General features: G+C 42.1%; 1 protein-coding gene across 4 annotated transcripts in view; it reads right to left on the bottom strand.

The window, feature by feature from the left end:
• Nucleotides 1–3,341: 3,341 nt before the first annotated feature.
• Nucleotides 3,342–19,905, bottom strand: part of SH3TC1 (SH3 domain and tetratricopeptide repeats 1) — a 51,129-nt gene continuing 34,565 nt past the window's right edge. For 3 of the 4 annotated variants that reach the window (XM_073342616.1, XM_073342617.1, XM_073342618.1), the window contains 7 exons: nt 16,878–18,569; nt 15,028–15,208; nt 10,853–11,003; nt 7,712–7,834; nt 7,221–7,371; nt 5,304–5,500; nt 3,342–4,000 (listed from right to left, as the gene is read on the bottom strand). In XM_073342616.1, coding sequence (XP_073198717.1) covers nt 3,743–4,000; nt 5,304–5,500; nt 7,221–7,371; nt 7,712–7,834; nt 10,853–11,003; nt 15,028–15,208; nt 16,878–18,569 — 2,753 coding nt within the window. In that variant the 3' untranslated portion in view covers nt 3,342–3,742. Of the gene's footprint in view, nt 4,001–5,303; nt 5,501–7,220; nt 7,372–7,711; nt 7,835–10,852; nt 11,004–15,027; nt 15,209–16,877; nt 18,570–19,905 lie in introns of those variants that run through there. The other variant, XM_073342619.1, reaches the window with a different exon arrangement.

Raw genomic sequence — 19,905 nt, 5'->3', positions numbered from 1 at the left:
GGTACAAAACAAACAGTTAAGGGGTGACTTGATCACAGTTTGTAAGTACCTACATGGGGAACAAAAACTTAATAGTGGCCTCTTCAGCGTAGCAGACAAATGTATAATGGAATCCAATGGCTGGAAGTTGAAACTAGACTATTTCAGACTGAATAGAAGACACCGTTTTTTTTAAAAGGGTCCTGGTGGCAATCACTGGCAATTTTTAATTCACATTTGGATGTTTTTCTAAAACATATGCTCCAGTTCAAACAGAAATGCATTCAAGGAACTCCTCTGGCCTGTGCTACACAGGAGGTCAGACTAGACGATCATAATGATCTCTTCTGACTTTAGAATCTATGAGAATTGGTGTAAATAAAGAAAAGCTGAGGCCAGACATCTGTAAAGTCTGCATCAACATTCTACATGTACTAGTAAAAAAAGGAACGGACATTCCATAACTAGTCATTAGCCCACCCTGGGCTTTGATAGCTGATGCACTTACAGTAAGGAAGGGGAAAAAACAAAGCAGTTGATCAATTGAACATTCTGCTGTTATACAAGAAGGAAAATAATTTCCCATCTCCACTTAGAATTTAGCTCCTTTTCTGAAGCACAAGGACTGCTGTCAGGTGTCATTTTTAACGTACAGCTTCTTTACCTAAGTATTTGATAATGAACAGAAAATGCTAAAGGTTTCTGTTTGTTAAAATAAAAAAAACACAAATACTACTGATGTGACCCTTTACTAAAGCCATACCTGACATGGCTATAACCTATGTGAACAAGACTCACCAGCCCAGAGCAGTCCCTTTGCAGCGAGATCCAGCCTTGTGGTACTTCCACCTCATCAGTTTCCCCCAAACTGGTTCTGCCTACTCCTCCCATAGAGGTGATTTGATATTCAATCCCTTCCAGAGAAACAGAGTGCCTTGGTCTGTGTCCGAAATCAACATTAAAACAAGAGAGAGTCTTCAGCCCTGCTGGGCTCACCCTTCAGACTCCTTCCTTACCGGCAGGCTCCCAATGGCAACAGTCTGTTTCACTAACCACCAGCTCCGGGTTCCAATCTTCCATCTGGGTCAGAGCTACCCTCCTACAGGGCCTCTGGCAGGTCATAACCCTCAGCTGGTTCCTAGCTTGAGTCCAGCTTCTTGTCTCACATCAGAGCAGCCTATCCATTGTCATCCCCAGCATGCCCGCAACCACTACATTTTCCGCCTTTAAGTCCTACCTCCTGCACAGGTGTAGCAGGGTGAGGCTAATTGAACTGGGTTGACCGGCCCTTAAAGGGGCAGGCCACCCTGTTACACTATATTTTAAATGACAAATCCCAAATGACAAGCTCTGGCGGGTGAGAGGGTTCTCAAAAATGTGCTCAGTTGTATCTCTGCCAGGGAGCCCAAGGAGATCTCAGGTTGTATTTAGGCAGGGAAATACATCCACGGAAAACTGTGTGGTCCGCTTTGAGCTTCAGCAGCGGATGCAAAAGCAATAGGTGAAGAGATGCCTATATTCCTTCTATCTGTATCCTTCTAAAATAGAATAGTGGCTCCTGCCTTTCTATACAACTTGTGCTGGGTTTTAGGACCACCAGATCTTCATATTCTTAGATCCTCAAAAACTCCTTGCAGAGACCTCTCCTGGTATCATGTGGATTATAATGTAAGACATCTAGATTCTTAGATGTGCTGAAATCCATGCTGCTCTGCCCGTTTGCTTCATTGAAATGGAAGAAAGACTCCTCTCTTAGCTACCTACAATTGGCCATTTATGTGACAATAGCTGGCTCTACAATATACAATAGAAAACTTTTTTTAAGAGGAAATTTACAGATTTGAGGCCCATTTACTCATGTTGAGGCATCCCATTGGCTCCAGTGAGGCACCTCATGATTAAGGGTTGAAAGACTGAGCACTTAACAAGCTTAGGAAGTTATATTCTGTTCCATAGTAAGGCAGATGATTCAAATTAAATAATTTTAATTGCAGTCAAGTTCCACAAGCAAGATCCCTCAACACTGCTGTCATCTTGTTAAAAGCAATAAAACATGCTACTCTTATCCTTCAGACCACACCACTTTCTCACCCTAAATTCTGACATTCACACTTGGGCATCCTAGGAAATATTCACTGTTGCCATTCTTGACGAAGATGATTTGATATCAAGCAGGGTGAGAAGTAGCTTTGATGCCTAAATGCCATTCACTCATGTCTACCCTAAACATGAATCTTTCTTTGAAATCAGATGCTTCTGACTCATTTTTAACCTGCCACTGCACAAAAACAAACACAGCATGCCTGTACCACCAAAGCTGTTACAGAACTCAGGTGCTGCCTTTCGAAAAACCTGCCGATGACTGATCACATTTTGTGTGCTTTTCAATTGGCTTCAGGGTAATGCACAAGATATCCAGAGTGTGCTGTGCACCGCATAAGCACACTCTCGCTTCATAAGAATGAATTAATGTAGGGGACTGAAATGCTATGTGAGTATGAGTCTGCAGTGCCAGGGCAGCAGCAGGAAGCAGTGATGCAAAGAAGAAGATGGGCCTTTACAGCAAAATTGAATTTCAGATGAAGAAGTATATTTTCTCTTCCTGGAATATGAGTGTGATGATAGACTCTCTCTACTTCCAATTGCTATAATTATATTTATTCTGAATGACAACTTGGAACAGAAAACTGACTTGTGCTGTGGCTGTGAGAAATTGACAAGAGGCAAAGTAATGAGCGGAGAAGCAATGCCTCCTGCAATCTTCCCGATTCTGGAGAGATCATAATTAGACACTTGGGCTGAAGTTCTTCAAGTTTGCAGGTTGCGATACCCAGCTGTGAAGTGAGGTGCATTAACTCCCGGATTGTTGCATCACTAGGTTAATACTTGAATCTGGAAACTTATTATAAATCTGGGGGAAATTACCTTTCTAATGACCTATGGCAAGACCTTCAACTTCTCATAATCTAGGAAGATTTCAAGGCTGACTGCTCTGTTCAGATATTCACAGTTCCCAGACTATATTAAAGGATGTAGCAGCATCATATCTTCTGAGCAGAAGATTTTTCAGGTTCCTAGAAACATAAATGAATAGTGAATCAAACCTATCTTATCTGGGGTGAAATTTTCAAAAGCACCCCAGTGGCTTAAGAACCTAAATTCCATTTTCAAATGGGACTTAGGCACTTCGGAACCCAAGTCTCATTGAAAGTCAATGGGATTTAGGAGCTCAAGTGCTTAAGAGCCAGATTTTTAAAGGTATTAAGTGTATAAAGATGCAGCTAGGTGCCCAATAAGATTTTCAAAAGCACCTAGGCTCTATTTTAATGGTGTTGATCCCATTAAATACAAAAGCGGTCATGATTATCTAGTGAATGTTATCACTCTACAATGCTTTATTACCACACTTCATTGCATACTTATATTTATCACATTCCAAGACCTGTATGAGTTTTCAAAACCAGGAACTTAAGCACTTAATACAGAAAATGTCTTCTAATACAAAAAAGTTTGTGGGTGGGTTTTTTAGTTAGTTCAGTTAGGCTAAATTCTGCCCTGACATGTCCATGTCCAATTCCATTGAAGAAAATGTGGTTGCACATGAGTCAACAAAAGTGAAATTTTGCCCACTGTTGTCTAGACAGGGCCATTAGCCTGTGGCACTGAAGTCCCATATACATTATGTACAATACAGAATATCAAGGAACATTAGGTGTTGTCTGACAAAACCAAAATGATATTTCTCTAGCTGCCTGGTAGGTTGTCACATGGCATTTTTCACAGGTACCCATGTTGCATTCTTATAATACTGATCAGGTGCCAGGTTTATTCTCCGAACGTTAAGCTCTGTTGCAAAGGTTCTTGCTCTCTGATAGAAGAAAAGAGACATCTCCCGATCCATAAGGAAATTGTGGTAGATTATTGCGAGCCTCGTGTAAATCTTCAGCTGAGCCTTTTTGTTGCCCAAGTCCATGGCAGCTGCAAGTGCCAAATGATAATATCCTGCTGCATCAAAAGGATCCTGAAATAAAAAGGAATATATGTTATATTAAGAAGTATACAAACCTGGTTTATTAGATATCAAAGCAAGAGATAATTTGGGTCCCAATTCTAAATGCTCTACTCAGGCAAAATTAAGGATTAGACACTTACGGACAGATTTTGTAAGGTATTTAGACCCCCTAAAGATGCAGATAGGTGCCTAGTGAGGTTTTTAAAACATCTAAGCAGGTTAGGCCCTGAGCTCCCACTCTATCCCTTAGATAGCTATTAACCATTCTCCTCTCTCCATATCTTTATTGAGATATTGCTGTATGGTCCATCCTTTTTTCTAATGCTTTCGCAGATATTTTACCTTCCCTATCTATAGGTTATTCTACACAATATCATTCCATTTCAATATATCAGTATTACTTTTTTTCTCTGTCTAATGTATGTAGAATTTTTTTTTAAAAACAATCTGGTTTGTGACTGTGACTGTGACTGTACTATTTGTGAAAAGTGCTGGATTGACGGCTGTGAAGACTGCAAACTTTGTTTATCCACAGAGCAGACAGTGGAACCACCTTCTCCATACTGCACCATGACTCTGCTTCAGACCAGAACAAGAGGGACCACCTCTGGGGAGGAGATGGCAGTTCAGGTTCCATGCTTATTTGGTCCCTGGTCTCTCCACTAAGAGCACCAATAGGTATGAGAGTTCATAAACAGTATGCTAGAAATCTGTCCTTGAGGAACTTGGGATGAACTTGTACCAAGTACTAGAAAGCTCTATATTCCATTAAAAATGCACTGAGCTCTCTAATCCCCACAGCTCTGAGCTATTCCACCCAAAATACATGGGTAGCAGGATTATCCAGGTGAAATGTCTGGGCTGACACATAAGCTGATGCAAATATATTTTCCACAGTTGTTATTTTAGTATCTCATTCTATTCCTTATTTCATGCTGCCCCTCACACTTGGGAAATGCTCCCTGTAAACATCCACAAAACTAATTCACTGTCTTCCTTCAGTCCTTCCTCAAAACTCTCTTTTTCCAGGATGCCTACAAAAAACTTGAGAATAGATAAGTTGCTGGCATGCCGAGACCACAGTCTATCGTGCTGACCAATATTATCTCATTGTGTCCCTGTATTCTCCCATCTCTGTCTGTCTCTATCCATTTGTTGCCTTTTCTCTCAAATGTAGTTTGTAAGATCTTTGGGGCAGGGACTTTGTTTTTGTTCTCTGTTTGTATAGGACCTAACATAATGGGATCCTTGTCCACAACTACAGCTCCTAGGTGCTACAGCAATCAAATCAATCAATAAAAATATTTCTCACCTTTAGGTCATAGAATATAATGTCTCCTAGGATTAGATACACTTTCACATAATACATTGATTCCTCATCAAATTCCAGAGGAGAGGAGCAAAGGGACAACGCTTTTAAGTAAAAGTGTTCAGCAAGTTCGCACTGACCCAGGCGATGATGGATAGTAGCCAGTCTGTGATATGCTATTCGTTCATTTAGCTGATTTCCTAATGAAATAACATGTGAATGAGGATACGATTTAAGAGACAATGAGGAGAAGATACATTCTCTCACATTGAGATATGTGAGGTGTTTTGCTTTAAGTATTATTTCTGTTCTACCTTTCCTTTTATTTAGTTCTGGTAATTAAACTTTATTCAATATAAAATCACTTTGCCTGACTAAACCCAAGGCCAAATACTGCAGTTCTGATTTCTAAGTAAGAGTTGCTGAATTTAAGTAGTTAGATATCTCTTCCCCCCCCCCCAACACTGCAGTATGATTGCCTTTAAAATATTTGAAAATAAAAATGATAGCAATTGCTCTCTTTCCTCTTTTCCAGCCTATGGAAGATATATATTGATTAGTTTTTAAGTTTATGGTTAAATATTTGGGTGTGAGAGTAGGTGTGTCATATGCCTTTGTGAGGACTCTAGCATCAAACAATGATTTTCTTAGTACTGGTTGGATAATCTAATATTTTATGGTTGGTGGTACTTTACCCCATATCAAAGGAGATAATCTCTGTTAGTAGGATCTCAGGTCTTGACTACATTCTTATCACTTGATGTGACTGACATAGCCTTAATTTCAACAACATTTTCCATCAAAAATTTTTACCAATTCCCCCCCTTTCCCCCAAAAATTCTGATCAAAGATTTTGTCAAAATTTTCTTTTCTTTCAACCAGCTCTAGAGTTGATCAGCGACGTTTAACAGTAGAAAAATATTAACAAGTTTCAGTAAGTCTGACATTACCAACATTTGGGGGGAAAGTAACAAATTTTGAAAAATATCCACAAATTCTTTATTGATTTTTTTATCAGCTCTATTCATCACTGAAGAAAGGAAGGAGTCAAAGTCACAGACAGTGCCCCAGATAGCTCTTTAAGGCTACTTCTAATTAATTAGTATTAATCACTCCGTCTTATGTGAAAGGAGGAGAGGAAGGATGATCCAGTGGTTGTGGCATTAGCCTGGGATTTGGCAGACCTAGGGTCTACCTCTGCTCTACCACAAACTCCCTGTGCTTCCTTGGGCAAGTCATTTAATCTCTTTGTGCCTCATTTCCCCACTTGTAAAATAGGGTAATAGCACTTCCCTACCTCATAGGTATCTTTTGAGTATAAATACATTAAAGATTGTGAGGCACTCAGACAATGGGGAACAAGGGACTTGAAAATTCTCAAGGAGAAATTACCCATAAACACAAGAATCTGGCAGATTCAGGTACACACTAAGAACTATATCTTGTGTCTCATGTTAACAGACTGCTCCATATTCTCTGGTCAGCATGGAAGGTGCAGCATGTCAGATCAAGTCTCCATTCCTCACATTTCTCATGTACAGTAAGTGAGACCTGGAGAGGGATAATGCTAACAATTGCTAGATTTCAGATGGACTCATCTGGAAATTGCCCCCTGAAACATGTAATCTCAGATCACTACTTACAGTTCTATGAACTAATTAAGAAAATGTTAGGCAGAACATTACCGGACTCAGCTAAGTTAAGAAATGTAACAAAAAACTAATAGAACTCAAGAACTGTCACCTGTTCCAGCTAGAGGGGATCCAAAAACAGAAGGGAAAATGGTATTGGCTTCCTAGCACACAGAACCTTGGCAAAAAGCATCACGAAATGCAAAGGAGGAAGTGACAACTCTTCTCTAGAATTCTGTCAATGATAATAGAAGTCTGACAGTCAGTAGTCTGTGAATATTAGCTTTACCTAACTTCACACTAAGTGTGAGGGATACTTGTGCATATTCCAGACTGTCCTCAGAATCCTGCAGATTTACCAGCAATTGCACTAGTTTGTTGCATAATCGGAGTTCTGCCTTTTTGTTTCCAGTCTTAATGGCAAGTGGAAGAGCCCTGTCCTGAAATAAGCACATGCATAAAAAGATCAGTTTGGTTATTGCTGAAGCCCAGAAAACATGTGTACTCATAACTGCTATGGCCCATATTCGTCTCACATTTAGCAAATTCTGTACTTTGCTTTATGCATATAAAAATGGGATTTGGCCCTATCAAAGTCAAAGGTTGCTTTGCAATTTACTTCAGTGAAACCAGGGATTTGAGAGAATTCAGAGTAGTAATATAGAACAGATTGTAAAGCTCTTTGGGGCAGGAACAGTCTGTTTGCACCGAGCACAATGGCGTCCATGACTGGGGCTGCTATGAGCACCACAATACAAATAATAAGTAACAATCACTAACCCTGTAGAATGACACTGCTTTTTCCTTCTCCCAGGTACCATTGAAAAATATGTCTCCTGCAGCTTCAAACAATTCCATTCCTAAGTTTGGATCCCCATTACAAAGAGCAGCATCTTGAGCAACCTAGGAAGAAAAATGCACATTCTGTTACGAAGTAATTTTTATTCATTCAGAACTAAAACCCCATAATGAAATGCATTGTATATGGGTTTTGGTACCTGCTGTACAAAATTAGAAACCTTAGAGACAGCAATGTCTTCTTACGTCATCTTATCTATCTCTTTTCACTGTAAGGCTGTTCAGTCCAATATACAGTATTCTTTAGTACTGTAGCATACATACTCAATAGCTACACCATATACACTTTAACAGCTAATCTAGATAGAAACAGGAATTGAAAATTGGATATTTCACAGAGTGAGGGTTTATAGCTCAGGTTTAAGTCTGTGGCCAAATGCTCTAATTATGTAGCCGAGTGAGGTTCCCTTAAAGTGAACAAAGAATTTGTCCCTCTGTCTTGCTGCTGGGAAATGAACTTATGCCATTTCAGACACAGTGCAATGTCAGGACACACTCAATAAAATGAAGGAATGCTGCCATGTACAGGATACTCAGTTATTGATCCCGAAGGATATAATTTACAAGACATAGTGGGAAAAAGCATGTGAATAAAGAAAATTAAGTATTCCTACTTTATCAATATTATAGCCATATATATCGCAATAGTACAGCAGAACCTTGCTAATTCATTCAGTGGCCATTGCAATGCAATGATTCTTGCCAATGATTAAATTGTGTGGACAGGCAAAAAAAGAGCACATACACTAAAAAGAGAATGCAACACCAACTGCACTTCATTAATTTGTTTGACAAGAGTAGCTTCATTTTAATTATGATCACAAAACTGTACAGTAAGTCTAAGCAGTATGAGACTTTCACTTCAATACTCTGCTCAGATGAAATACAGTATAAAGTGTGTGGATTCGTTTAGCGAAAATTAATAACACTGTAATGTATCTTTTCTAAAAAGTGTCAGTATTCTTGGTAACAGATTGTAAAGCTCTTTGGGGCATTCCAGAGAGGTGACTGAATGACTCACAGAGAATAGTATTCAATAAACACAGTCTCACTTTCTGCACATAGCGTGTCCATAGTCAAATTAGGGTTTCAAAGAAATCTCAGTCATATTTTAAAATTAATTCATTCCCAATAGGCTCATGCGCCTTGTTGTTCACTTTCTGCAAACTCTCTTAATAAGGTTTTATAACCCTTTTATTTAATTTCTGTTTTATTATGGTAGTTAGGGCCTATTACATACCCATAGTAAAAGACAATCCCAGCCTCCAAACATTTTATAATCTAAATAGATAAGAGAAGGGCTGCAAAAATGACCATGGAAGAGCTTCCATATGAGAAGAGATTAAAAACACTGGGACTGTTCAGATTAGAAAAGAGATGACGAAGGCTGGATATGATAGAGGTCTATAAAATCATGAATGATGTGGAGAAAGTGAATAAGGAAACGTTTTTTAATCCCTTCACATTATGTAAGAACCCAATGAAATGAATAAGCAGCAGATTTAAAAGATTTAAAAGGAAGTACTTCTTCACATAATGCTCAATCAACCCGTGGAACTCGTTGCCAGGGGATGTTGTGAAGGACACACCTATAACTGGATTCACAACAGAATTAGATAAGTTTATGGAGGATAGGTTCATCAAAGGTTATTAGTCAAGATGGTCAGGGACGCATCCCATGCTTTGGGTGTTCCTAATCCTCTGACTGTCAGATGCTGGGACTAGATGACAGGGATGGATCACTCAATAATTGCCCTGTTCTGTCCATTCCCTCTGAAGCATCTGGCATTGTTAGGGTGACCAGACCGCAAGTGTGAAAAATCGGGATGGGGATGGGGGATAATAGGAGCCTATATAAGAAAAGACCCCCAAAATCGGGACTGTCCCTATAAAATCGGGACTTCTGGTCACCCTAGGCATTGTCCAGTGTCTGAAGACAGGATACTGGGCTAGATGGACTATGGTGTGACCCAGCGTGATTATTCTTATGTTCTTATGAGCAGAGAAGTCATTCCCCAAATGATGTTTCATAGCCAAACAGCAAATCTAAAACAGAATTTTGCATAGACATGCTGATAGACCGGGGCGGGCAAATTTTTTGGCCTGAGGGCCGCAACGGGTTTCAGAAATTGTATGGAGGGCCAGTTAGGGGAGGGGGGCATGTCCCAGCCCCCCCCCCCCCCCCGGACTCTTGGCCCATCCAACCACCCCTGTTCCCTGATGGCCCCCCGGGACCCCTGCCCCATCCACCCCCCTCCGCTCCCTGTCCCCTGACCCTCCCTGCAACCCCCGCCCCTGACTGCCCCCCACCGCCTCATCCAACCCCCCATCTCATTCTTGACTGACCCCTGCCCCCTCCAACCACCCCTTCTCCCTGTCCCCTGACTGCCCCCAGAACCCCTACCCCGACTGCCCCCTGCCGCCCCATCCAACCCCCGCCTCCTTCCTGACTGATCCCCAGGGACCCCTGCCTCCATTCAACCCCCCTGTTCCCCACCCTCTGACTGCCCTGCACCCTATCCACACCTACTACCCCGAACTCCCCTGCCCTCTATCCAACCCCTCCGCTCCCTGCCCCCTTACCGCGCTGCCTGGAGCACCGGTGGCTGGTGTTGCTACAGCCCCGCCCCCGGCTGGAGCCAGCCACACCACCGCGCAGCACAGAGCACCGGGTCAGGCTGGGCTGTGCAGCTGCACTGCCCCAGGAGCTCGCAGCCCTGCTGCCCAGAGCGTTGCACCAGCGGCAGAGTGAGCTGAGGCTGCAGGGGAAGGGAAACAGCCGGGGAGGGGCCGGGGGCTAGCCTCCCGGGCCAGGAGCTCAGGGGCCGGGCAGGAGGGTCCCGTGGGCCGATGTGGCCCGCGGGCCATAATTTGTCCACCTCTGTGATAGACCTTTAACAAAGCAGCCCACATAATCAATTCAAAACAAGAGCTCTTTTGACTCATTATATTACAGACAGTTTCTTTTTTGCTACATCACCCATAATAATCCCATCTGTATCTCATTCATCATATTTTCACAGAGGTACAGTTATTTTAAAGCCTAGATAAAATTCAGCATACCTGAATATAAAGATCCACTAGCTCATTCTGCCTCAGAATGTAATAGATCTTTCCTGCCTGAAGCCAAGCATATGCCTCTTTCTCTTTCTTCTGAAGATCTATAAATATTCCAAGGCTTCTTTTGGTATATTCCAGAGCTGATCTGTAAGCCCTAGGAAAAAGTAGAAAGAAAGTAAATCCTAATAACTGAGTGCATATGTATAACTTTGTGATGCATATCTTCCTTGTGTAATAAAAAGTAGGTTAACTATTTTCTGTCAGATTTCAAAATGTCTTCTTTTTATGGTATAATTGGATAATATTTCCCAGATGTTTCTGGTAAATAACCAGCTTCTCACATTTTTCACCTCTTCCAGTTTGGTTTTGTTTGATTCCTTCATCTCTTTGCTTTGTTAAATTCCCAGTGTAATAAAGTAATATTTTAGGATAGTTTCTTCCAGATATGTCCTTTCTCATGAGCAGTATCAGAGACAGATTGAAATAACCTCTCCCAGGCCCTGAATCTGCTGTCATGATGGTTAGTTTCTACAATCCTTGTCATAGAGCATTATGGTGCATAAACAAGTTATTTTCTTTCCAGATGGCGCATTAAGTCACAAAAAATAAACCTGTTCTCACTATATCACCTTGAGCTGTAATCTAAGCAAGGTTAGGCCTGATCAGTACCTGTGTGAAAGACCTCTGAAGAAAACCCAGGTGCTTCTTAAGCTGATGTTACTAACTCAGTAGATGGCACTCTTCCCTTGGAGTCAGTGCTAGGACACTGCTCTTGAAAGAGATGTCTTTCTGATGAGAAGTATAACCTAGATTCTGATCATTTGTGCTCATAAATATCAACGTAACACTTTTCACTAGATGTGTAAGTGATCTTTCTCAGGAAGTCGCATGAGAATATGCTCAAATTACAGAAGCAGTCATCCAGTCATCCTGACCACATTCATTCCCAATATATCCTTTCCCCTGAACACACAGCATAAGCATATCAAATAATACATTAAGAACTACATGGTATTACAATGAATCCTTAACACAAACTATTCAAACCGCAAAGAGGATCCCAAATATTAGCAATGCTTTAACAATACATACCCTGCTAATCAAATGTCTTTTCAAGGAGTATAAAGACATGCCATAAACTGCATAGGGCTCCAATCCTATGAAAAACCTTCTTGACCAAGCTTGGTTTAAAGCATTCTAGAGTCTCAAATAAATGACCTCCACTTAATCTGAGATGAAATAATCCTAATCAGAGGAATCAAAATGGAGGGGAAGAAACATCCAGACAATGCATCCAGCACAGATCTCAAAATCACTGAACAATTGCTCAGCAAGTGACATGTGCACAGCCTACCTCTTCCTCCGAGCCCCTGGGTAAAACACTTTTAATTATTATAGCTGTAGATAGACTCTTGCAGTCAGCTCCTTTGTTTTTTCTTTAGTTAAGCCAAATGAATATTACTCCTGGGGGAATTCAGCGCCACTACACAATGCAGAATTTTGCAGAAATTAACATTGTGTGCACAGAATTTCCTTCCTCCCACAGAAATGGGCTGCAATGCTGTTAGCCACCATGAGGGGCCACTGGACTCGGCTGGGGGGAAGGAGAGGGAGCTAGATCAGTGGTTTTCAAACTGTGGGTCGCGACCCAGTACTGGGTTGCGGAATGGAAGGCACTGGGTTGCAGCAGCTCTGGTCAGGACTACCAACTGGGCCGTTGAAAGTCCCGTCGGTGGTGCTGCCTGGCTAAGGCAAGCTAGTTCTCACCTGTTCTGACACCGCACTGCACCCCAGAAGCGGCCAGCAGCAGGTCCAGCTCCTAGGCGGGGGGGCCACAGGGCTCCACATGCTGCCCCCACCCCGAGCACTGGCTCCACACTCCCATTGGCTGGGAAACGGCCAATGGGAGCGGGGGGGCGGTGTCTGTGGGCGAGAGCCACACGGAGCTGCTTGCACACCTCCGCCTAGGAGCCAGACCTGCTGCTGGCCACTTCCAGACACAGTGTGGTCCACGGTGCCAGGACAGGCAGGAAGCCTGCCTTAGCACCCCTGCTGCGCTGTTGACTAGGAGCCGCCCGAGGTAAACCTGTATCGCAATCCCCTGCCCCAGCCCTGAGCCCCCCCAAACCCGGAGCCCCTCCTGTACCCCAAACCCCTCATCCCCAGCCCAGAGCCCTGACCCCCTCCCACTCCCCACCCCCCTGCCCCAGCCCAGAACCCCCTCCCTCACCATGAACCCCTCATTCCCGGCCACACCCCACAGCCCTCACCCCTGCATCCCAACCCTCTGTCCCATCCCTGAGCCCCTCCCACACTCCAAACCCCTCATCTCCAGCTCCGTTTTGTCACAGGCATCAACAATTTTCTTCAACTGGGTCACCAGAAAAAAAGTTTGAAAACCACTGAGTTAGAGGATTCCTAGCAGCTGCAGTCCCTAGCATGCCCTGAGGAAAGGACAGGGCAGTACTTAGGAAACTCCATGCAAGCCTGGGACTGAGCATCAGGCTGTTTCTCCCTCTGGATCCCTGGGCTCGGGGTGGGGGGGGGGGGAGGAACAGCAGAGAAACAGGAACTGGGATGTCATAGGGGTTTCTTTAACTCTCTATTCCTGGGGAAATTTGTTGTTTATGTCCATATTGTTACAGACATACTTGCTGATATTTTGAAATAAATTACCACAATAATTGAAACTGGTGTGATTATGTAGTGTTATTTTAATAAATAAAATTTGCAGAATTTTAAAATATTGTGCACAGAATTTTTAATTTTTTGGCACAGATTGCCCCCAGGAGAAGAATGTGAAGCTCCTGGAAATGAAAGCTAGATGGCAGTGGCCAAAACCTGGCACTATACAAGTGTCCACATATTTTATCTATTCATGTCAGTTCTGACCAGCCATGCCTTCTAGGAATTGAGGCTTTCCTTGGTACAGACAGCTAATTGCACTATGTTTTGCTGTGGTTTTATTATGTGGACCCTTCACATATAACTCAGGACCAAATACAGCTGGCCAGGTGCTGTGGAGATAAAGAGGGAGGTAGGGAAAGGAATTAGTCTCCACAGGCCACAGCGCAGCCATGTAGACACTCTGCAGTGGTTATTTTTTCCCAGTGACTGATGTGGAGCACTTACATGGCTTCTCCCCCAGTGAGGGAATGGAAGGCTCCTCACATAGGCAGATCCTTAGCTCAGCCCCTGGCTTGCCCACACTCACCTCTCTCCTGGCTCCTCTGTGCTACTACCTAGGGGATATATGTGTAAGAGGACTATCCTTTGCCAGGGCTGCATGACTCACTTGGATCCAGCCTCCCACACTTGCGCAGTGGAACTATGCTGGTTCTGCTGCTCAAAGGCCATCAACAGCCACAGAGAAGGGGACAGGATTTGCCCCTAAATAAAATAGTTTTTCTAGATGTCCTCTCACAATTAGGCTTGTAATATTACACTCATTTCACTGGGGATGCAAGCCTGATACAAACCCAGGAAGTGTAATAACCCACTCTATCAGTGGCATCTGATTTCAAGTTTCAGGTAACTGGAGCACCAGAATCACTAATGCAGACAATAAAGTGAGAAGTTTGATCCTGATGTCCTGTGGTCAACACTCAGGGTGATGTACTCTGAACAAAGAAGCACCAAGCATAGCTGCATCCAAAAAATATTTGAATCACTTCTGACTGGCAATACGGAACTTTGCAGGTGTCCGCAGTATACATGTAAAACCACAGACAGGAAGAGTATTATAACAGAAGGATAGATAACCGTGGGGATATGCAGCCATTCAAGAGAGTCTCAGTTCAGTTTCTAGTGGAAAAGGTTTCCACATATTAACTGTGATGGTGACTTTTGTTAACATCGGTCATTGTCACAGCAGTGACACCAATGCGGCAAATTTTCAGAAGAGTTCAGCTTGTGGGGGGCTGCTGAGGATGGCCCCAACGATGAGTGCTGAGCATTGGAAAATCTGGCCTGGAGGTCATTGGAAAAGCCGCACCAATTAAACTCTCGTCTGCGAAGGCAGACTCTGCAATTCCAGGCTAAGGTATATAGGCAGAACAGTGTGGGAGAAGATTGTCCTGCCATTGCCAATACCCAGCCTGCTGACTTCAGCCTCCAGAGCTAAATCTTCTCATGAGTACAAAACAAAACAAAAAATCAGTCGTTTAAATGGACCTCACCTTTCTGTGCCTAAAGAGAGATACAGCTGACTGATGGTTTCCAAAATTTGCCCCTCCAAAACTTTGTCTGACATTTTCCGAGCCAAGGATAGTTGATATTCATTGTAAATGACACACTGAGCTTCATCTGGAACAACTGTAGTGTAGAATTGACACAGCAACTGAACAGCTTGGAGCTGACCTGGGAAACCAGATTAGGAAATAGAAATGAACACTCAACATGAATCTTTAGTTTAAACAAAAATGAAACAAGGCTTAAGTGAACTCACTCGGGTTGTTGTAACCCGGAATTGCTGGAACATTGTCATACATAATATCTTTTTCAAACATAGCCCTGTACCATGGCAGATGTACCCTCCACATCCCCCTCTGCCTTAACTAGTGAAGACTAGAGATGACTCATGCTTAGTGTCTGGAATAAAAGGTGCTAAAAGCATTGTTCTTTCTGCATCTTCTGCCTGCCGATCAATGAAGTGTCATTCAGAAAGACCAACAGTGTAGCTGGGTAGATCAAGTAAGTGAAAACTTTCCTTAATTTTTACAATTTAAAATTAAAATGGATGTGCTCCATGTTTACGACACAGTTCATTTCCACTCCAGATACTGCAGGGCACACAGGCATTTTTCATTTACTCTTATTATTGAACTAGTTTCTTTCTGTCAAGATTTTCATTTTCTACACCATTTCCGAGAGCCCTAAAAACTATTCAAAGAGCAAGGACTCTGCCTCAGTTACTTCTCGTTGCCAAATAGCATGTGATCATATCATTAAAGATGGTCTCATAGAATCATAGAATATCAGGGTTGGAAGGGACCTCAGGAGGTCATCTAGTCCAACCCCCTGCTCAAAGCAGGACCAATCCCCAATTTTTGCCCCAGATCCCTAAATGGCCCCCTCAAGGATTGAACTCACAACCCTGGGTTTAGCAGGCCAATGCTCAAACCACTGAGCTATCCCTCTCATAATGCATATGCACAAAGGGACCTGAATTGAAGTAACCTGTGAGGCCTTAATTCTGGCATTTCCTAACTTCTGAATGCCTAACTTTGCAACCTATCAATTGAAGGTACTTATACAATCCTCATTACCATAGCATCTGAGCTCCACACAATCTTTAACGTCTTTATCCTCACAACAGCCCTGCGAGGGAGGGTATTATGATCATGGCCTACAGAGAAGTTAGATAAAAACACATAGTACTTTGTCTGGAGGGTTGCAACATAACATTGCTTTATTTCTTAATTTCCAAAACTTTAACAAGCAAGAACTAAAAAAACAGAGAGAGAGAGAGAGAGAAAGCAGACTGTTCCATAAGGTAGTCAGGCACAACTCACCCAACCTTGCTCGAGGCTGCTCTCTGCAGACTGATAGCTGAAAGACACAGATTGCATGCTTTCCTACAGAGACCCCTAGCCTGCAAGCAAGACTAGGAAAACTCCTAAGATTTAAAGTGATATCTTAGCATTTTAACACAGTTTTCAATATGCCATATAGGGAAATACTATTTCCCACTATTTTCTCCCCATTTCACAGATGGCAAACTGAGACACAGAGAGGCTAAGTGACTTCTCCAAGGTCACACAGGAAGTCTGTGACAGGGCAGGGAACTGAAATCATATCTTCTGAGTCAGCCTAGTGCCTAACAACTGGACCATCCTCCCTCTCCTCTCTCACATGCATGCTTTCAGTGTAAACACAAGATTTCTGGGTTTTGAGTCACTCATATAACTGTCACATCAACTAAAAATAAAAAATATTGCTTAAGGAGGAGCTGAAATGTATATAGATAGCAAACATTCCCAAATTCCCAGGGTACAGTAAAATTTATTTGAAAAACAAATGTACTTACTTTCCAAATGATTTGTTTCCATTGCCACCAATAATGCCCATTCATAATAAAATTGTCCTCTTTTCTTATGAGTTCCATTAGCATAATAGCGTCCCAGTTGGAGGAGGACTTGAGTAAAATTGTGACCACCATCCAAGCTTGGAAGTCCAGAGAATAGCTTGACTGCTTTGACATAGTAGTGCTCTGCCAAACAATTGGCTGCTAAATGCAGGCAGAGAGTTCCAAAATTAGCCAGAACTACAGCATGGTTGTGTACCATATCAGCCTCTTCTGAAACGTGCAGAGCCTTGTAGTAACTCGCAGCAGCTTGCTTTATGTTGTTGGTTCGTTTCAAAGCAATGGCAGTCATATTATAAATAACACCTAACTGCTGAGGACTACTCAATGAAGAGTCTACAATGGTATTTAGGATGGCCAAAGCGACAGTATTTTGCCTGTGAAGAATATATAACCAAGCAAGTGAAACTAAATGGTTAATAGTTTCTCCCACATGGGCAGAAGTATTGAAGTCCAGTACTTTCTCCATATAAACAATGGCTTCTCCATACCGTCTGTGATGACTGTAGAGTTCGGATAAGCTAAGATAAATTGTGCTGCATAGTTTTTGCTGCTCATTGGTAAATGCTGAGGAAAGTGCCTGTCTGAGATAAGGTGCAATTTGGGATGGGAGCATTTGCCCAGCTTTCCTCAGCCTATGGAGTTTGGGAGCATTTTTGGTGACTAAATCAATGCTTCTCAAAGAGTCCATTAGAGTATAGGATCCCTGGGAAGAAGCAACCTTTATGCAACTTAGCACAATGTGTGGCAAGCATTTTTGATTGTAGGACTCACCTAGTTTAAAATAGCAGTCGGCTGAGAGCGAGCTCTTCTGTAAATCCAAGTCATTATTCAAAAGCTGCAGCCTTTCTAGAAATGGTAGTGCATCTTCATACTGTTTAAGTTTTGTGTAATGTTTTGCCAAGAGGAAGCATGCTCTGGCTTCTGCATGCTTGCTCTGACTCAGTACTGTCCTCTTTAAAGCGTACCTTAGAATGTCTGACTCCATGTCAGTGCTACAGATGTAGTTGGGAATTCCCATAAGCAGGGAAGTAACCTTGTCAAAAATCTGAGCACATTTTCCTTTGTTCTTCTGTTTCAAGTAGATGACTGTTAGATTTGTATAAAGAGCAACTACAAGATACAGATCACTAAAACCTCCTCTTATAGCTCCTAAGGCTTCTTCAAAATAAACGCGAGCTTGGGAAAATTTGAGCTTTCTCACACACAGTCTACCCAAGAGAAAGCATAGCCTTGTTAGGGCCCAAGGCAGATTTGCTTTCTTTGCTGCCTCCCTTGCCAGTCCAAAATAGTCAACCAGTTCTTCTTCACCAGTGTAGCCATAAAATGTGGTGTTAAGAAACGGGAAGGAGAAGTCGTACAGGTTTTTGAAGTGCACCTCATACTCTTTACTGTTTAAGAACAACAATAATGCCTGAAAGACCCCAGACCCGTGATCTTCTTCATCTTGTTGTATGCAGAAACGTGGCTCTTCAGCCAAGGCACAGGTCTGCTGATTTGAAGAGCTAGGAAAATCATTTCCTTGACTAGATGTCCCTTTCAAGTGGAGCTGGAAATCTTTACATTTCATAAGGGATTCTTTTACCATCTCCCTCATTCTACTGGAGTCTGTATTAGATGAGGGATGTGGCATTTCTGCAATTCAAAAGCAAGTTATGTGATCCAACTAAATGCAAGATCCAACTAAATACAAGAATATAGACAGATTTATGGGGCAGGAAATTCAAGCAAAATTAATTGACAGACAATGGTGTAAAGAAACACAAATAGAGCTGGAGTACTTGTGGCACCTTAGAGACTAACCAATTTATTTGAGCATAAGCTTTCGTGAGCTAGAAAGCTTATGCTCAAATAAATTGGTTAGTCTCTAAGTTGTCACAAGTACTCCTTTTCTTTTTGCAAATACAGACTAACACGGCTGTTACTCTGAAACAAACAGAGCTTTCATTTTCCCTTGAGAAGACGTTTAATGTTTATACTCTTCAATGAAACAGAATAATTGTGTGAGGGTTATAAATACAGCTAGTGGGAAAGTGGGTGTTTTCCCCCATTGAAAATTTTGACTTTTTTTTAAAAACCCAAAAAACTCCCCCCCTCCCCGCAAGTTTTGGTTGCTGAAAACTGCCACAAATTGAAATAAATTTCAGGTGGAAACTGCCAAAAACACTCTCTCTCAAAATAAAATAAAATGAAATCAGTTTGGGCCTTTTGTTTTCTGACAAAAATATATAATGTTCAAGAAAAGAAAACACTCTACAAAAATTTTCATTTAGTTGAAAACCCAATTTTTCAACTAAAAAAAATTAATAGAAATTTTCCAACCAACCCCATTCATCAAAAGCCATCCTAACAACTGTAATGATATTGTGTTCTCTCTTTGTTTCTCTGAGCATAGGAGTATGCTGGGAAGATTAAAGATGTAGCAGGCCTATAGCTTCTGTGATGAGCCTTTTTCAATTAATGGAAAATGAGTCTAGAATGAGTCAGATTTGTGCTGTGTTTGGTGCAATCGCAAATAAGAAGCCAAATCCTGCTTCCTTCCACCCTCCAGCAATGGAACTAGCATGGTTCGGGGGATGGGGAGAGAGGGGACCTATGTGGAGGATTTGGTAGGCCACTCGGGATATGGAAGTCCCCTGGTCAGAGTAGTTGGGGTTAGCACAGGGGAGAGGAATTGCCCATAGATTTTGTCAATTAGAAAAAAAACTCTTATTGATACTCAATTGTTCATTGGGGCTGCACATATAGAAAGTTCTGTGAACTCCCACAGAACTCCATCCCCAAAACTATCCAGCAGGATTCCCATTTTATATTTAGAATATAAGCTTGAAAGACCATCTCATTGTTATGTGTGTTCAGTGCTTTGCACAACTGAACCCTGATCCAAGATGTAGGACTCAGATGTGACAGGAATACAAATAATAATATTAAAGGACACAACAAAACATCATCAGGAAAAATGCTCATTAGA

This window comes from Lepidochelys kempii, chromosome 4 (assembly GCF_965140265.1).
Source record: "Lepidochelys kempii isolate rLepKem1 chromosome 4, rLepKem1.hap2, whole genome shotgun sequence".
Classification (NCBI taxonomy): Eukaryota; Metazoa; Chordata; order Testudines; family Cheloniidae; genus Lepidochelys; species Lepidochelys kempii.
The sequence above is the reverse complement of the archived record's forward strand: the minus strand, read 5'-3'. Positions and strand labels throughout refer to the sequence as shown.